The 16013-nt window shown below is 42.6% G+C and overlaps 1 protein-coding gene across 11 annotated transcripts in view; it reads right to left on the bottom strand.

The window, feature by feature from the left end:
- Positions 1-415: 415 nt before the first annotated feature.
- LOC106576312 (protein phosphatase 1 regulatory subunit 12A) overlaps positions 416-16013 on the bottom strand; it is a 67757-nt gene continuing 52159 nt past the window's right edge. For 6 of the 11 annotated variants that reach the window (XM_082963984.1, XM_082963986.1, XM_082963979.1 and 3 more), the window contains 8 exons: positions 14051-14181; positions 13527-13592; positions 9165-9181; positions 8755-8875; positions 8526-8630; positions 8353-8400; positions 5053-5103; positions 2150-4075 (listed from right to left, as the gene is read on the bottom strand). In XM_082963984.1, coding sequence (XP_082820110.1) covers positions 3935-4075; positions 5053-5103; positions 8353-8400; positions 8526-8630; positions 8755-8875; positions 9165-9181; positions 13527-13592; positions 14051-14181 — 680 coding nt within the window. In that variant the 3' untranslated portion in view covers positions 2150-3934. The other 5 variants (XM_082963981.1, XM_082963987.1, XM_082963988.1 and 2 more) reach the window with 3 other exon arrangements.

Genomic DNA, 16013 nt, shown 5'->3' with positions numbered 1-16013 from the left:
GGTTGATGGGCTCTCCCCAGCTGAGCTGGGTGTTTCCATTCTGTGTAGGTGAAAATAAACTTGAACATTATTGGTAAACATGAATAGGAATAAGTAGACGTCATTTCTAAAAACAGGTACACTCGTTTGTCCTAAATAAAATACAGGTAGTTGATAGACATCAACATGGACATCTTTGAAGGTCCTCCACAGCTTTAGCCAGTTGTTGGAGTTGGGGATGTCCATAACACAGCAGAGACAACCCAAGAAACCATTCTCGTAACATGATTCCGCTGTGCTATGGCGGTATCGCTGCAGAAAGAGGTCAAGACAAAGTATTCACAGAGAAGTGACAGGTTAGCATCCCCGAAGGGCTATAAAGTCACCTTCAAGTGCACAATGTAATGAATGACAAGAATAAAATAAGCAACAAAACTTTACAATGTACAAGTTTATTTTTAATGAACTCTTCAGTGGTTGGTAGTCACAGCACAGCTCGCATGTATGAAGCCACACGCCTATTTTACAAGATGGGAAATTTAAAAAGGAAAAACAGCAAAAATGTAAACCAAAAGAGGAGACGGCCAACAGTCCAACTACAAGCAACTTGTTTTCTTTGCTACAGTATCCTTAAAAAGGCCACCGAAATGCATAAAATGGGTTTGATGCAGGGACTTTATTTGATGGTGGCTGACATCAAATACTCCTCACATGGCATTGACAGTGCATGTAGACATTGTAAAAAGGACTGGGTTAGCAATACCTAAGATCTTTTAGTGACAACACCTTGGCTAATACTACGGCTTTAAAAACTGAAAAAAAAAAGAAATGAACAGCACTCGTCCAAAGTTACTGAATACAATGTGTGAAATGTAGTGAAGCAATTATATTATTTGTATCTCACAATTACCTTGAACACTTAAAACTGTAAAGAAGAAGCACTGAACACTGCCAGCCATTCCCTTTAAGAGAGAGGCCCTTTTGTAATCCAATGTCTTTAGACTATAAATGAAGAAAATAGTTAAAAACACACTTTTTTTGTCCTCTGGAGTTTGTATATTTTTAATAGTAACAGACGGGAATCATAAATGCATGCCATGTGCTGGTCTCAAACGATACATACAGGTATATACAGCATCACTCAGTACCTGCTAAAACGAAGTGAGAAATAGAGTATAAACCAACGACTACACTACAACCTTAAAGAAAAGAGGGGGGGAGAGGGTCGGTGAAAGGGGTGAGCGATGGAAAGATGGAAGAGGAGTGAAAATCCTACTAGTGATGGACTCATCATTAAAGCATTTTTATTAGAAATAAATGCATATTGCACATACAGTGAAAGCTTAAATTCCACCAAGTCCACCTGTTCTGTAAAGCGATAATTCCATTTACCTCTGAGGGAGACACACAAAGGTACAGAAATGGAAAGGGGGTGAGTGGCGTGGATAGAGGTGTGTGCGCGTGTGCTTGTGTGGTGTGTGTCGGGGGAGGGGGAGGTTGCACGCACTAAGACGGGAGGTACCACTGGGAAGTCTTCTGCTGTGAGACAGAGCCTGAACCCCTCTCCCCCAGAGGACCTCTGGGGGAGAGGGGGGTCAGAAAGAACAGGACAACTACACATCACACAACCCTTGTATGTGGGTCGAGGAATAAACAGGAAATGGAAACAAAAAGATCAAATAAGAGTTTGTGGCACAAATAAAATCAGGTGTGAAATAACTGTCCTTCTGTGACAGCCAAGAGATCGATAGAAGTGTTTTATGTACAACTAAGGCTTATTGGTTAAATAGTTGAGGCTTCCCCGCCCGCAAATGCTTTTACATGCCGTTCACAACCCTATCCTTTGCTGATGTAAACTCAGTGGTTCTATCTGGAGAGCAGCCACAGGTTGAAGTGGAGAATAACCTAATGGAGAGAGGGAGGACATGGAGGATGCTGTGGTGGTGGGAGAGGAGGGACAGAAGGGCTGAGGGGAGAAGGAGACTTCTCGCTGCTGATGTCTTGCAATTAATACCTAAAAGTTGCAAGTCCATTAGTCACTGCCATGGAGGAGTGGGCGGGCACAGGAGGGTCTGTTCTACTTGGAAAGCTTGCTAATGACTCGAATAAGAGCTCCATTCTCGTCCTTTAGTCTCTGGTTGTCTGCTTTCAAGTCTGGTAGCGTCTGGAAGAGAACAAAAGAGAGAAGGAAACGGGCTTAGAGACATGTCACCATAGAGACACGTTGAGGTTTACCAGTCAGCCCAGTTCTAGAAACTGTTAATTGCAGTGTGTCATCAGCATCTTTGACGAGCCACAGTCAACCATTTTTTCCCCTTGTCATTTATTTTCTTCACTGAGAATGGAGCAAGCACACCCCGGTCGAAAGTCTCTGCTAAATAGCCATGCAGAACAGGAGAGGCGGCTCCACTGGCGCCCAGGAAAACATACTCTTCAAATACACAGCACAAATCCTGGCAGCACAAACAATGCTCCTTTATTTGAAGCATACAGGGCCAGAAAAAAATGCATGAGCAACAAACTGCTGCAGCATCAAATAATGGCTCGGCAATCGTTCGTTTTGTCTATGTCTTTGTGAGGTAGACTTACCACATGTAAAGCTAACACCATCTCGCAGTCAATACCCAATTCTGCCCTGAACCAAATTGCCAAACTAACTGGTATAAGAAAATAATTGCATTACCACATCTGCCTTAATACAATGAGAGCAGTTACGTTATTCACTAACATAACTACACCACTGCCTGTCATCTTGGTCACGGTTTGTGAGTTTAGTCTGAAATTGAAACAATAAAATGACTTAATAAAAGTCCTGCGCCACTCATTAGGGTCATTCTGACTAGATATCTGAATAAGGGATACCCTACTGGTTTAACTATTTATCAACACAATGTTCAGTGTGATGCCCAAGTGTTGTGGATTAAGAAATACTACCCAGTTTGTTTGACAAATGAAAATATAACTAATCACAATCAGTCATAGATGATCATTTACAGGTATAATTCCCTCAATATCAACTAAAACCATACTGGGCTAAGCAGATTCATAAAGCCATGCAGTACAGCATTGCCTGGGCCAGAGCAACCATGGCAGATTACCCAGTCCCTCTTGAAACACTTCAGCACTCACATAGGGAACAACTCAACATCCAGGGAGATCAAAAGCAAAACTATAAGGCATTTTATTACAGATGACAATCAACCAACCTGAGGTTCTTATGGTATGTAATGGAAATTGAAATCATGAGCCAAATTAATATGTCTAGGTCACTGGGAAATTAAATAAGACCAGGTGTAAACCTGCAGTATAGGGGTGACCCAGTCTCAAAGCTGGGTTGATGTCATCGATAAGACTCAATTGAAATGGGGGTAGGACTGGAGAAAGACACAGGGGAAAGGAAATGTGTCCGTCCTCTATAAAAAAAAAAGAAAGTTTGCCATTTGACGCAAAAAGAAAGCCACGTCATGCAAAGCCAGAAACAAGCCCGAACGAAACAACACTCCTTGATAAGACTTCAAGACTGCACACTGGGGGGAAAAGAACAAAATGGGGCACTCTCCTTTACAGTACATCAAATGATATAGCAAAATCAACTGCATGAAGACCTAATCATGTAGTCCAATATTTATACTTCAGGTGCTGCACTAACGAAGTAGTACATATTTGCTTATATGAAAATTAACTCCTGAATTGATACTTACCTGACTGAAAATAACATTTACCTTTACTGTGAACTATAGGTACTGTAAATGGAAAGTGCCCAGTCAAAACACACTCCCCAATATGAAAACCAGAGAGGTCTGGGGAGGTAAGGGGAGTCAGTCTCAGGGGGGAGGAGAGAATCTTGTAGTTGGGCAGGGGGGGGGGGGGGACCTGCCTGTCTATGGGTGAGGTCGGAGCACGAATGGAGCATGAGAAGGGAGGGTGAGGGGTGAGGAGGAGCGGTTGGGCAGGGCTACAGGTCCACAGAGGGGGGCAGCTGGCTGCAGGCTGACTGGGAGAGCTTGACCACCACGCGGGCAAGGGCCCTATTCTCTGCCTGCAGCCGCTCCTTGACCTGACGCAGGGCCTGAACCTGCTTTACCTCTGGGAGGTTCTGCAGGAAAACCACAACAGAGAGAGGGGGAGAGAGAGCGAGAGAAAGGGTCAAACCAGCAGAGGGCAGAGAAAAAGGGGGAGATGGGAGAGTACCAGAAGGGAGAGAAATAATGGAAGGGGGGGCCAATACAAATTAGAGAGAGGATAAGAAGAGGGGGCAAAGAGAAGACAAAACAGAAAAAGGAGATTGTTAGGAAGATGGGACAGAGTTTGGAACTGGAGGAATGACAAGTGTTTTCCAGGCAGGCTGGCATGTAGGAGAGATTGCAATCTACAGTAGCATAGTAGAATAGAGCGAGAGGAAGACCGATATGGTCGCTGGGTTGCCTATGACCTAGAAATAGTCACTTCATTAGCAGAGCTGGAAGAAGGAAGAAAACTTGCTGACTCTGGCATAATGGATTTTGTTGCCCCGTTTCTGGGAACATCCAATCTGACATCTCCTTAGTTAGAAGGGCATATGAGTTACGTCAACATAGATTATATAGAGCATCCCAAAATGTACACACACACACACGTGAATACACACATATTCAGAACACACAACACAGACAGGATATACTGGGGGCTCAAATCAAACAGCACTATGCTGACTGTCGGTTAGGACTGTTAGGTTATATAACTACTATGCTATAATTCACAGCAACAGAGTTTATCAAAATGGGACATTGAATTGCCTCCAGCCCTGCTCACATTGGGCCTGTGGCAGAGATAAAAATAGCAGTCTTTGTGCAAAAACACTAACCTGTATAGTAACTGTTCAGCAATACATTTCAGCAGGGCATACTAATCTAGTACAGTAGTGGTCCAGCTAAAGTATACAGTATGTTTAACAACAGAATATTGACTGCTGTTCCTGATCTTAAAGGGGCAATATGCAATTATGTCACTCACAACCTTCTGGTGCCCTACACACAAATAGGGCCATACAGCCAACTACATACATCCCGAGGGCCCAGTCACATGAGACAGTACCTTAAGTTCCTCCTCCATATCAGAGATCTTCCTTTCTAGAGCTCTTCTTTCCTGCAGGGAGGGGGACAAACAGATGTTAACCCCGAGTTTAAAGAAGAGGGAGACGAGCATAGAAAAAAAACACAAGACAACTACCACATACAGGCGCCCACAAACTGCTTCAGTTATGTACCCTCACACCTCGTGGCCAAAACGAAGGCCATACCTCAGCTCCGCAGCTCAGCTGTTACACCCTATTTTTCTTGACTAAAACGAGATTCCCTGGGAGGAAAAAACGATAACTATTACAATTTACTTGTCAATTTAGTCAACAAAAATGTGATGAGACTCCTACGTGACTAATGTACATTTAATTTGACACGGCACGCGGACCACGGCGCTAATGTCACAACATTTGGCAGTCAAGTGTCACCTGGCTTCGCATCAATTCAAAAGATCAACGAGTGACTGAAGTGACCACCTGGAGCTGTGTGGGAGAGCTGGGCAGATCAGCTTAATCAGCTGCAGACCGCAGAACATGAAACACGTAAATTCTGCCAATGAGAGGACTGCATTAAATATTCTGCATGCATACATGCTGAGGATTGGACTTGTTTGTAGAATTGACATCTTTCAGTTGCACGGTCTGATTGAGCTGATCTAGCCAGCTCTCCTCCCACTCAGCTACCCAGGTCACTTCAAATCACACGTCAATCTTTTGAAGTGATACGAAGCCAAGTGCGAGGACACTTGACTTGTAACTAAACTCAACTAGAAACAGTAAATGTTTACTCAATTTCATGTTGGCTATTTTTGCTTTGATCACATCAGAGCCTCTATTTTCCCCATTATTCATCTGTGTTGCTGCTCATGCGCCACGGTGCTCAAACGCAACTGGTTGCTTTTTTCCTGTGGGAGAAACTAATGCTATTTGTTGAATATTAGGAGTACGGTAATACTTCTGACATTTCTGGAAAGCTCAAATTGTCCCCTTTTCAAGAAACCACTGTTTTTTACCCTCCTTGACAGTTATGATGGGGAGAAAATCTGTTGTAAATTATAGCCTATATGGTTAATTATGGCTGGCATTAGTTACAATCTGCCACAATAATCAATGTTAGAGGTAGCCTACTTATTTAGTAGAAGAAAAAAAATGCACCGACTATGTGGCTAAAATGTGACTAAGCCTAAAAAGGTATTTTAAGACTAAAAGAAAGACTAAATCTAAATTGACACTGTCTGATAGTAAAACCTAGCTGCAGTTATATCCAGTTATGTGACGGTGGAGATGAGGTATGAACGTCAGATAACAGAAGCAGGTTGAGGAGCTTCATGAAGAAAGAGAGAGGCGAGAGGAGAGTGGGTGAGGTACACACGCATGACTGTGAAGCATATCAAAGCCAGAACCATGGAGACTAATCTAAAAGACCTAACAAGTTTAGTGCTGCATGTCCCATCTTCTCCTGATGTGGTTATTTAAACATGGCAAGTTAATGAAATGACACATGGGTAATCGTCAGCCATACTGGCAGGCACAATGCAGCTAAAATCAAAGCAGTTGTCTTCGTTTACAAAGGCAGACCCAAGCTGTGAAGGTCTGGAGGTGTGCTGACTAAGGAATACCAGGGGAAAGCCATCTAAAATCCGGTGACAACATGGACTTTAAGCAGACTAAAGCAATAGAATAGGGTATGAGTAAATCACTCATGGGAGATGTTGGGAGTTCAGGATAAAAGTTTTTTCTTGGCCACCATACGAACTACATGTGCCCGTTGTTGTTAAGGAGATGTTTGGGTCAGTCGTTAAGGTGCTGTTTCTATGGGGTCAATTTCACGCCATATGTATAAAATATAATAAATCGTGAACTTGAAAAATAAAGTTGAGAATGTATACATATTTGAGGACAGTTTAAATAATGGATGTTGAAATCAAAAACCCAACAAGACATCAAAAGAAAAACCCCAAAATTTGTAAGCAAATCATTTTAAAGCGAGAGCAAAACAAACCATCTACCTACTTAGGTAAACATATTAATTACTTGTTGCACAACATTTGGCGCAGGTGTACGGCGAACCAGTTACCAACACCTGCGCCAAATGTTGTGCGACAGGTAATTCATGTTTCCTAAGTAGTAAGATGGTTTGTCATTAAATGTATTAGACAGACATGATTCTAATATCCGTACATTATTGACCCGTGATTGACAGTTTGAAGTAAGTTAGCTAAAACGAGGTGACATCAGACCGTCTACTTAAGGAGGCAATAGAAAAAAGGCCTGTATCATGTTCATTGGATTAAGATGAACCGTCACTCCAAAACTAGCAGACCAATACGCCTCCCTCTAAACCTCACCCTTCACGGAAAAATAATGCCAAAACTCACAATCGAAAAGACTGGCAGTGAAAGCAAAGATACGAGTAGCGTAACAAAAAGGGTAGTACATGCAGGCAAGAGCGTAGGCCAAATCTGTTTCAATAGGATTGGTTGCTGGGAAAGATGAACCGAAAACGATTTTTGCATTCGTTTTCAAATCTTTTTTTTAATCATTTGTCAGAGTCTTGCTCCAGCTTTAAAATTATTTACTTAAAAGTTTTGGCGTTTTGCTTTTGAAGTCTTATTTTTGTATACAATTCTATACATTTTGCTTTCAATTGTTTGGTTTTTGATTTCAACATCAATTATTTCACCCATCCTTGAAAATACAATGTTTACATTCAACTTTATTTTTCATGTTCACGATTTTATTTTGAAATCAATACATATGGCGTGAAGTTGACCCCATATGTTTGTGTCAGTCGTTAAGGTGATGTGAGTGAACACTTGCCAAGAAAATGGCAAAAAGCACATGCAGAAGATAACATATTTCCATTGAAACAATCCATCATGTATACTCGCTATCACACACTATGCAAAAAGAACAACCCTGGAGAAGTGACCACACACACACACTGGGTAAACATTTTCAAAAACACGTGAGAGAAGGTAGGTAGCTCGTGCTTGGGTGGGGTGGCACGCCCCCCCAGCCAACTATATGGGCATGGTGAGCCAGCCAGCAGGAGAGGCAGTAGACCAGAGAAAGTAGTCAGGTTTATAAGACCATACCACCCAGCTGAAATTGGGGCCTGCTTGTAACCTTCAGACATAAACCAGTTGGCATTGATTACCACGCTGTTAACCACTACCAATTCAGTTCAAGCCAATAACAATTATTGTATTTGTAAGTGCCTTCGATACATACAACTCATTTTTGTGAGTTCATTCATTTGTTGGGCAAAATGATTATATATATGTTAAAAACATAAAACACTTAATAATCATTACCCTTTTCTCCATCTCAAGCTGCGACCGGTCAGCAAAGCGCTCCTGCCTCTGTAACACAAGCAACGTCGATAGCCCAAAGTTAGCGAGGAAGTCCTATTTATTCACAATGTGTGATCCTAATGCTACATGATAATTTCCCAACTGTACAGTGCAGCCTGGCCACAGTGCCTCACCTGCGTGGCTTTCTCCAGCTGTAGCTTCAAGTCATTCAGCTGCAGGTCTGTGTCACGTAACTGGGCTTTCAGCTTCTCATTCTCAGCTAGGATCTGCTCATAAAGCTGAGAGGAAAAACAGTCAGAAAAACATCTAACTTCACAGGGAAGAATTACTATTTCTATGGTGGTGTTGAGTCTGGTGTGATTTTAACTAAGGTAGAAGGTGAGTGTCTGGGAACTCCAGTACCTTCTTGTAGTCAGTGCTATCGTCTCGGTCCAGCCTGCTTGAGAATGACCTGCGACCCTCGCCGTAGCCACGGCTACCCAAGTGGTCATAGCGGTCAGAAGAGGAAGTGCTGCTCTCATTCCTGAGGAGAATAAAAACATTGATACTTAGCTCTAGAGTTACAGTATCTTATCGGCCATGTCTAATATTTACACTGCCATATACCAGGTTGTCAACGGTTTATTTGGTCCAAAGTGGCACAAGCCCCCCCAAGTGAAGGCTAAGTAGCAGACAGGAAGGATGCATTCCCAAATGGCACCCAATTCTCTACATTGGTCAAAAGTAGTGCAATGAGCCCTTGTCAAAAGCACTATATAGGGAATAGGGTACCATTTGGAAAGACCTGAAGAATAACTGAATTTGGCACGTACCTGGACAGTCGGTCGCTCTGTGAAAAGAAAAACAGAAGTGATTTAATGTCTTTAACCGATGTTACAACAAGCAAATCCACATGACAGATTCAGAGCAGTGCAGTTTTCCTGTTGTCTAGACAAGCGCAGTGCCTGGAATGTAGATGATCAATTAGAGTGCATTTGAGGGTTTCAGTTGTTCTGCTGGGGAATGTTTGGCGCATCACACTGAAAACAGGATGTTTAAGGTGGCATTCTATTCTCCTAGCACATTTTTTTGTCCATTCTTTTTGTAAATACTAAATTAAATGTACTGATAGGTTAGTCATTTCCTTGGCTTCACAAAGGTCTGCCTCCTTGACTTGCAAAGAGTTGACAAGGCTAGATGTTGGACCAATCAGTGTCTACCCCCTCAGCTCCGAGCCTCTCTCCCTTCTCATAGCACCTGACCACTCCGAACTGCAACAGTCCCCCCCCCCCCCGACATTCCTGAATGGCTGCCAAGCCTGCCAGTGCCTTAAGGGGCTGCCCCTGAACCCCAGCCTCTCCTAGCTCCAGCGGCTACAGCAGGCGGGATGGGGGTCAGAGGGCCAAGCCTACAGCAGTGTTCAAATTGCTGTTGGCTTCCTGAAGCTGAAGGAGCCCGAATGCCAGGAAAAGCACTTGTGTGTCAGCACATCTTTAAGACCTTAGCTACAGAGATTAAAATGGTGAGGGGGAAGAAAACTGACATGTACAACTGGTTGAATTACAGAACATAAAAATACACTGCTTAACAAAAACACGTTTTATTTAACCTACTTCATATATTTCGCAGATCTTGACAAATTCAAATCTACCTCAAGTCGTAAATTAAAAAATGTAATACAACTGTGCTTCACTGCAAGTAATTGATAAATGCAGAGAGATTCTTTCATTAACTCCAGTTATCCATGGCTCTGTTTACCACCTAAAATCAGTGGGCAGACTGGAGGGGTGAAACTAGTTTCATATTGCAATATTATATCGATACTTGTATATCAATTTGTACTGAATGCATTTCTAATTTACACATCTTCATCTGGCTTTTTCAATTGTAAAGATTACATTTTTTATTGCAGCGTTTTAAAACTCCTATATCTTTTGTTGCTTTACATCAATGCACGAGCGGGCGCCCTCTCCATCAATTCTATTCAAATATCATGATAGATATATCCTAGCCTACCTCTTTCAAGTAATAAATTCAATGCAGCATTAGCCTTATATTTTGGTAATGAATGATGGTTATGCATAGTAAGCTTCTAACTTTTAGACTGTCTCTTGCGCAACACGCACAACTGTGCTCCGCTTGCTGGCCTCTTTTTTTTTTTAACAAGGGCTCCTTAGCTCTTGGAGTCCCATGCAGGAAAAGCTAGACTAGTATATTATTCAAGCATGTCATTAGAATTATGACAATAAGGACAACTTATTTAATTTAACTGTTGAAAGCGAGGAAGGAATGAAGCAACACTAGAGAGAAATAGGTAGGCTAATAACAGAGGAAATATTACAAAAAAGGTCAATCAAATTCGCTAGCCTATACTTGTAACTTTGTAGGCCACATGTGCTGCACCAGAATCGCATGTTCTCTCCCTGCTTTATCATGGTTTGAACAAGGTGCGTAATTCCAGTCCATATAATACAGTTCACACTCAGAAAGATTAGTGCCACTAGCACCTGGCCACAAGATTAGTGCCATTTATATACCCATAGCATAGCTACATCCATGTGCTTGTATGCGTTCCTGTTGTGCATAATGTGCAGTAGCCTATATATCACATAGCATATGTATTGGATAACGTCCCAATCATTTGGCCCGTCTTTAATTTATGGTTCATAATATGCATTTAATCATGCTCAGGTTGCATCGGGCTTGAATTTTCAAATCAAAGCTCTAATCATAACCAGACATAGGCCTATTTATATGCTTTTGACTGACACTTCCGGTTTTGACGGGAAATACCGGGTTACACGGGAGAAAAGTTATTCATTCTCAGGATGGAACATTTGTAAAATACCAGGAAAATATTCAACCCTAAATGCTAGGTAACGTTAGTTGACTGTACCTGCACCAAAACTCTTGTATTGTTTATCCTATAGCTTGTTCTCCATCTTCTTAAAAGGTGAGCCAACATGTTTTCAGCCCTTTTATTTCCATGACTGATCAAAAGTCATGTTCTCGTCTCTCTGTAGCAGACATAGTGAACAATATAGTTTGAAACATCAAATCGCAACACAGAATCAGGAGAGTCGCTATACATATCGGCCCCTAAGTAACATCGTATCGTGAGGTCCCTGGCAATTCCAAGCCCAGGGAGAAACCCAAATCAACTCTGCCAGGAGGGAGCAGCTCTTCCTGAATGCTTTCCTATCCATGCAGAGATAAATGGACCATTTCCTATTTGGTGTTCCGTTCAGGCCACGCCCCAATGTGCAGCCTCCAACAACAGAGATACTGGCTTTATGGCTGGTTTCTCCGTCCAGCTGCCTTCCTCCTCCCACTGTGTGCGTCATCTGCAGCCAAGCGCCTGGCCACAGCACTGTCTGCTACGCAGTAGTGCACACGACACACCCCTTCCAAAACAGGAAGACTTGGCCAGGGAGACTCCATAAGATTTAACCTTTATTTTGACAAGAAAGTCATGAGACCACGGTTTCTTGCAGATGGACTCTGCATTAAATCAGATTAAATATACAAAATTACTAAAAGTATTAAAACATCCATCAGAGGTCACTTATCATTACTCTAAACTGACCAAGGAGGACGAGAATCTCTCATTTCAGAGAGCTCTGTAAGTTGTTTTATTTTGCAACTTTTATGTGGAACAAAGCAGCTTTACCCAACTCTGTGGAGACCGAAAGGGCCTCCAGTAGTATCCAAGCCTGAGACTGGGTTTGGTGATTTGCAAGTATAAATTGAATCAATGATACAGTAGACATAGGATGTTTCTGCATGAGTCCTTTGTAGATAAATAAAATGCTGCTCTCCTTACATACAAAGAGGCCTAACCCATTTTTTTGTTAGTCACACCAACCCTCTCCTCTCCCAAAGCTACACAGGAACTCTGTGGGGGTTATTTAGCTATCATTACAGGGTGATGTCATGTCCACTAAAAATAAGTCCTGGCTGATGGCAGAATGTCTGATTTTTCACTGCATGTGAAAAAATCAAATCTAAAAAAGTAATTTACAATAACTGCCCAAAAAAAGTAACTAGTCCAGAATATTTTCTCCTCCATTCGCAGAATAGTTTCCTAATAGTGAAAACGGCCTGTACGTTCAACCTTTGACATAAACAAGACAAAATGTCCTTTGTGTGGTGGCTTGTTTTGGAACTTACTATGGTGCAGTGCTTTGCGTTTGTGGTCACCTTAGCAACAATCACAGGAAAGGAGGAACCATTAAATCCAAAGTCATCAGAAAGAGGGAGTCTTTACAGTACCAAAGCTGGCCAAAATAGGCCAAATTAAGGAAAATCAGAGGCACTTGCTTGGCCGTGACTATAGACAAAAGAGCAAAAAAAGTTGATTGGGGAGGTTGAATGGGGTGAAAAAAAAACTGGCCAGTAACTAAAAAGCAAGTGTTTTATCAAAACTATTAGTCACCCAATAAATGAGCACGTCTTTCCTTAATAGTGGTCATTAGTCAGTATGTGCTGACATCAAAGTTACATTCCATCAAAGTTTAGTTGGGTAAAAGTTAAATCATCCTTTAGTTTGGGTCACAGCCTGGAGGTTGGACCACAGACAGTTGCGATAAAAGAGGTCAATGGAACTCAACCAAAACAAATGGCAATGCCATGGAAACAAGTGGTAGAAAGATCTGGAATATCCTAATTGCCCCCCAGTAAAAACAGCCTATATTTAGGCTATTGTTTATTATGTATATTTCACAATATGTTGGGATATAAATCTTAGCACAATACTAGTAAGGATGTCAACCCCAATAGATGTGTATGTCATCGTCATCAATCAATGGGGTTCATGACATACACATACTGACACTAATGTAGACATGCCTTTCAGTTAAACTACTGACTTCCCATAACCAATTTCTGAATGCTAGCTATGCAACCATCTCATACAAAACACGAGATAGCATTTAGCAGTCACTTCTTTAAAAAGTGAAACAGGACAACTTCTAAAAGTTAGGCAGCGAAAACAGCCAAATATATCCAAATCAGACTTTAGTAACCACCTTGTGAGCCCGTTTCAAATGAATACATAAATACGGAATATCCGCTTAGTTTGATCCGATTTGTTGAATTTGCGCCAATGAGGGCGTCACTGCATCCTGTGTTCCAATGAGCTCTTCACTGCATCTATTGTGGGTTTATTTCTGCATGGTTGTGTGGACTGAGGTTACCTGAGGTTCACCCTTGATGCTGCCTTCCTCTGAGTCCGCCGACTGGTCTGGGTCATTGTCATCACTCTGGAATACAAGGAGGGACAGAAGGTCAGGAACAGCCCTGGGACAGTTATCCTCAGAATAAATCCATAGCCTCGCTGTAATTCCCCATTTTTTATTTTTTTCGTTAATTAGGCAAGTCAGTTAAGAAGAAATTCTTATTTACAATGACGGCCTACCGGGGAACAGTGGGTTAACTGCCTTGTTCAGGGAAAGAACGACAGATTTTTTACCTTGTCAGCTCGGGGATACCGCCCCAATCAGCTACATCCAGAGGTGTTTCATGAGGTGCACTTCAGTGTAGTACCTCGAGAGTAGTTGTACTGCTAAATCTATAAAATGGCTTTTTACCTCAAACGGACATGTATCCTTATTGCCTTATGTGTGGGTCAAGTGGGCTCTGATCATTACACTTGAGGCATGTCCACATTATAGTGTCTGTGTGTGTGTGTGTGTGTGTGTGTGTGTGTCACGTCACAAACCCCATCTTGGGTCCAGAAAGACACCCCGGTGGAGCGTCTCTTCTCACGGGGCCGCCGGCGATCCCGTATGGAGCGGGGCTGGGACTTATCCTCTCCCTCCTTCTCCTCCTCCTGCTGCTTCTTGTCTGATTCTGTCAATCACAGAGAGATTGAGTGAGACACCTGCACCTGACCTAGCACATTTTGGGGTCAATTCCAATTCTGCATCCTGCTTACATTGTCAAAATCAAAATCACCCAATAAATGAGCATGTCCTTTATCAATAGTGTTAATTATAGTCAGTATGTGCCGACATCAGTTTCATTCCATCAAATCTTTGGTTCGAGCCTCCCAAGTGGCGCATCGGTCTAAGGCACAGCGTCACAGACCAGAGGTGCTACTACAGACTCGGGTTCGATCCGAGGCTGTCACACAGCTGGGCCAGGACCGGGAGACTCATAGGGCAGTGCGCACAATTGGCCCAGCATCGTCCAGGTTAGGGGAGGGTTTGGCTGGCTGGGATTTCCTCGTCTCATCGTGCTCTAGTGACTACTTGTGGCGGGCCAGGCGCCTGCAAGCTGACTTCAGTCATCAGTTGATGTTTCCGCCGACACATTGGTAAGGCTGGCTTCGGGGTTAAGCAAGCAGCGAGTCAAGAAGCAGTGCGGCTTGGCAGAGGCATGTTTCATTTAAGGCATTTCATTTTTAGGCAACCCAATCCTCTCCCTGCCTGGGTGGCATTCAGGTTAACCGTTCTGTGCTCAGATGGCCATTAGATACAGTGCCTTCAGAAAGTATTCATACCCCTTGACTTATTCCACATTTTCCACAGCCCGAATTCAAAATGTATTAAATTGACAATTTTTTCACCCATCTACACAAAATATCCCATAATGACAAAGTGAAAACATGTTTTTAGATTTATTGAAAATGTAATACAGGAACCTAATTTAGATAAGTATTCGCACTCGAGTCAATTCTTTGCAGAAGCACCTTCGCCTTTGAGTAGTCTTTGGTGCCTGTATCAGCTTTGCCCCTTCGATTTTCTCCCATTCTTCCTTGCAGATTTTCTCAAGCTCTGTTAAGTTAGATGGGGAGTGGCGGTTAATAGCAATCTTCAAGTCTTTCCACAGTTTAAGTCTGGGGTTTGGCTGGGCCACTTAAGAACTTTGACATTCTTGTTCTGAAGCCATTTCAGCATTGCTTTGGCTGTATACTTGGGGTCATTCTGCTGTTGGATTGTAAATCTTCGTCCCCCAGTCTAAGGTCGTTTGCACTCTGAAGCAGGTTCTCGTCGAGAATTTGCTTGTATGTCTCCATTCATTGTTCCCTCTATCCTTACCAGTCTCCCAGTCCATGCTGCTGAAAAGCATCCCAGTAGCATGCTGCTGCTACCACGCTTCACAGTAGGGGTGGTGTTACACGGGTGATGAGCTATACCTGATTCTCCAGACATAGCGCTTTGCATTCAGGCCAAAGAGTTACAATTTTTGTCTTACCACAGAATCTTTTAGCTTATGCTCTTAAGTTTTTCACGTGCATTTTTGCATGCTGCCATGGGCCTTTTTCTCAGGAGTGGCTTCAGTCTGGCCACTCCCATAAAGCCCAGATTGGTGAAGTGCTGTAGAGACCATTGTCCTTCTAGCAGGTTCTAACATCTCAGCCAAGGAAATATGTAGTTCTGTCAGTGATCATTGGCTTCTTGGTCACCTACCTGACCAATGTCCTTCTTGCCCGGTTTCTCAGTTTGGTCGGCCGGCCAGCTCTAGGCAGAGTTCCATATTGTTTTTTTTAAATTTCCCAATGGAGACCACTGCGCTCTTGGAAAATTTAACAACTCTAGAAATTGTTTTATATCCTTCCCCAGATAAATGCCTCATCACAATTATCTTGGAGCGCTACGGACAGTTCCTTGGACTTCAAGGTATAGTTTCCTCTCCGACATGGACTGTGGGACTTTATATAAACGTGTTTTTCTTTAAAA

This window comes from Salmo salar, chromosome 17 (assembly GCF_965601325.2).
Source record: "Salmo salar chromosome 17, fSalSal1, whole genome shotgun sequence".
NCBI classification, from domain to species: domain Eukaryota; kingdom Metazoa; phylum Chordata; class Actinopteri; order Salmoniformes; family Salmonidae; genus Salmo; species Salmo salar.
Note: the sequence above shows the minus strand (reverse complement) of the source record. Positions and strands in the feature narration are given on the sequence as shown.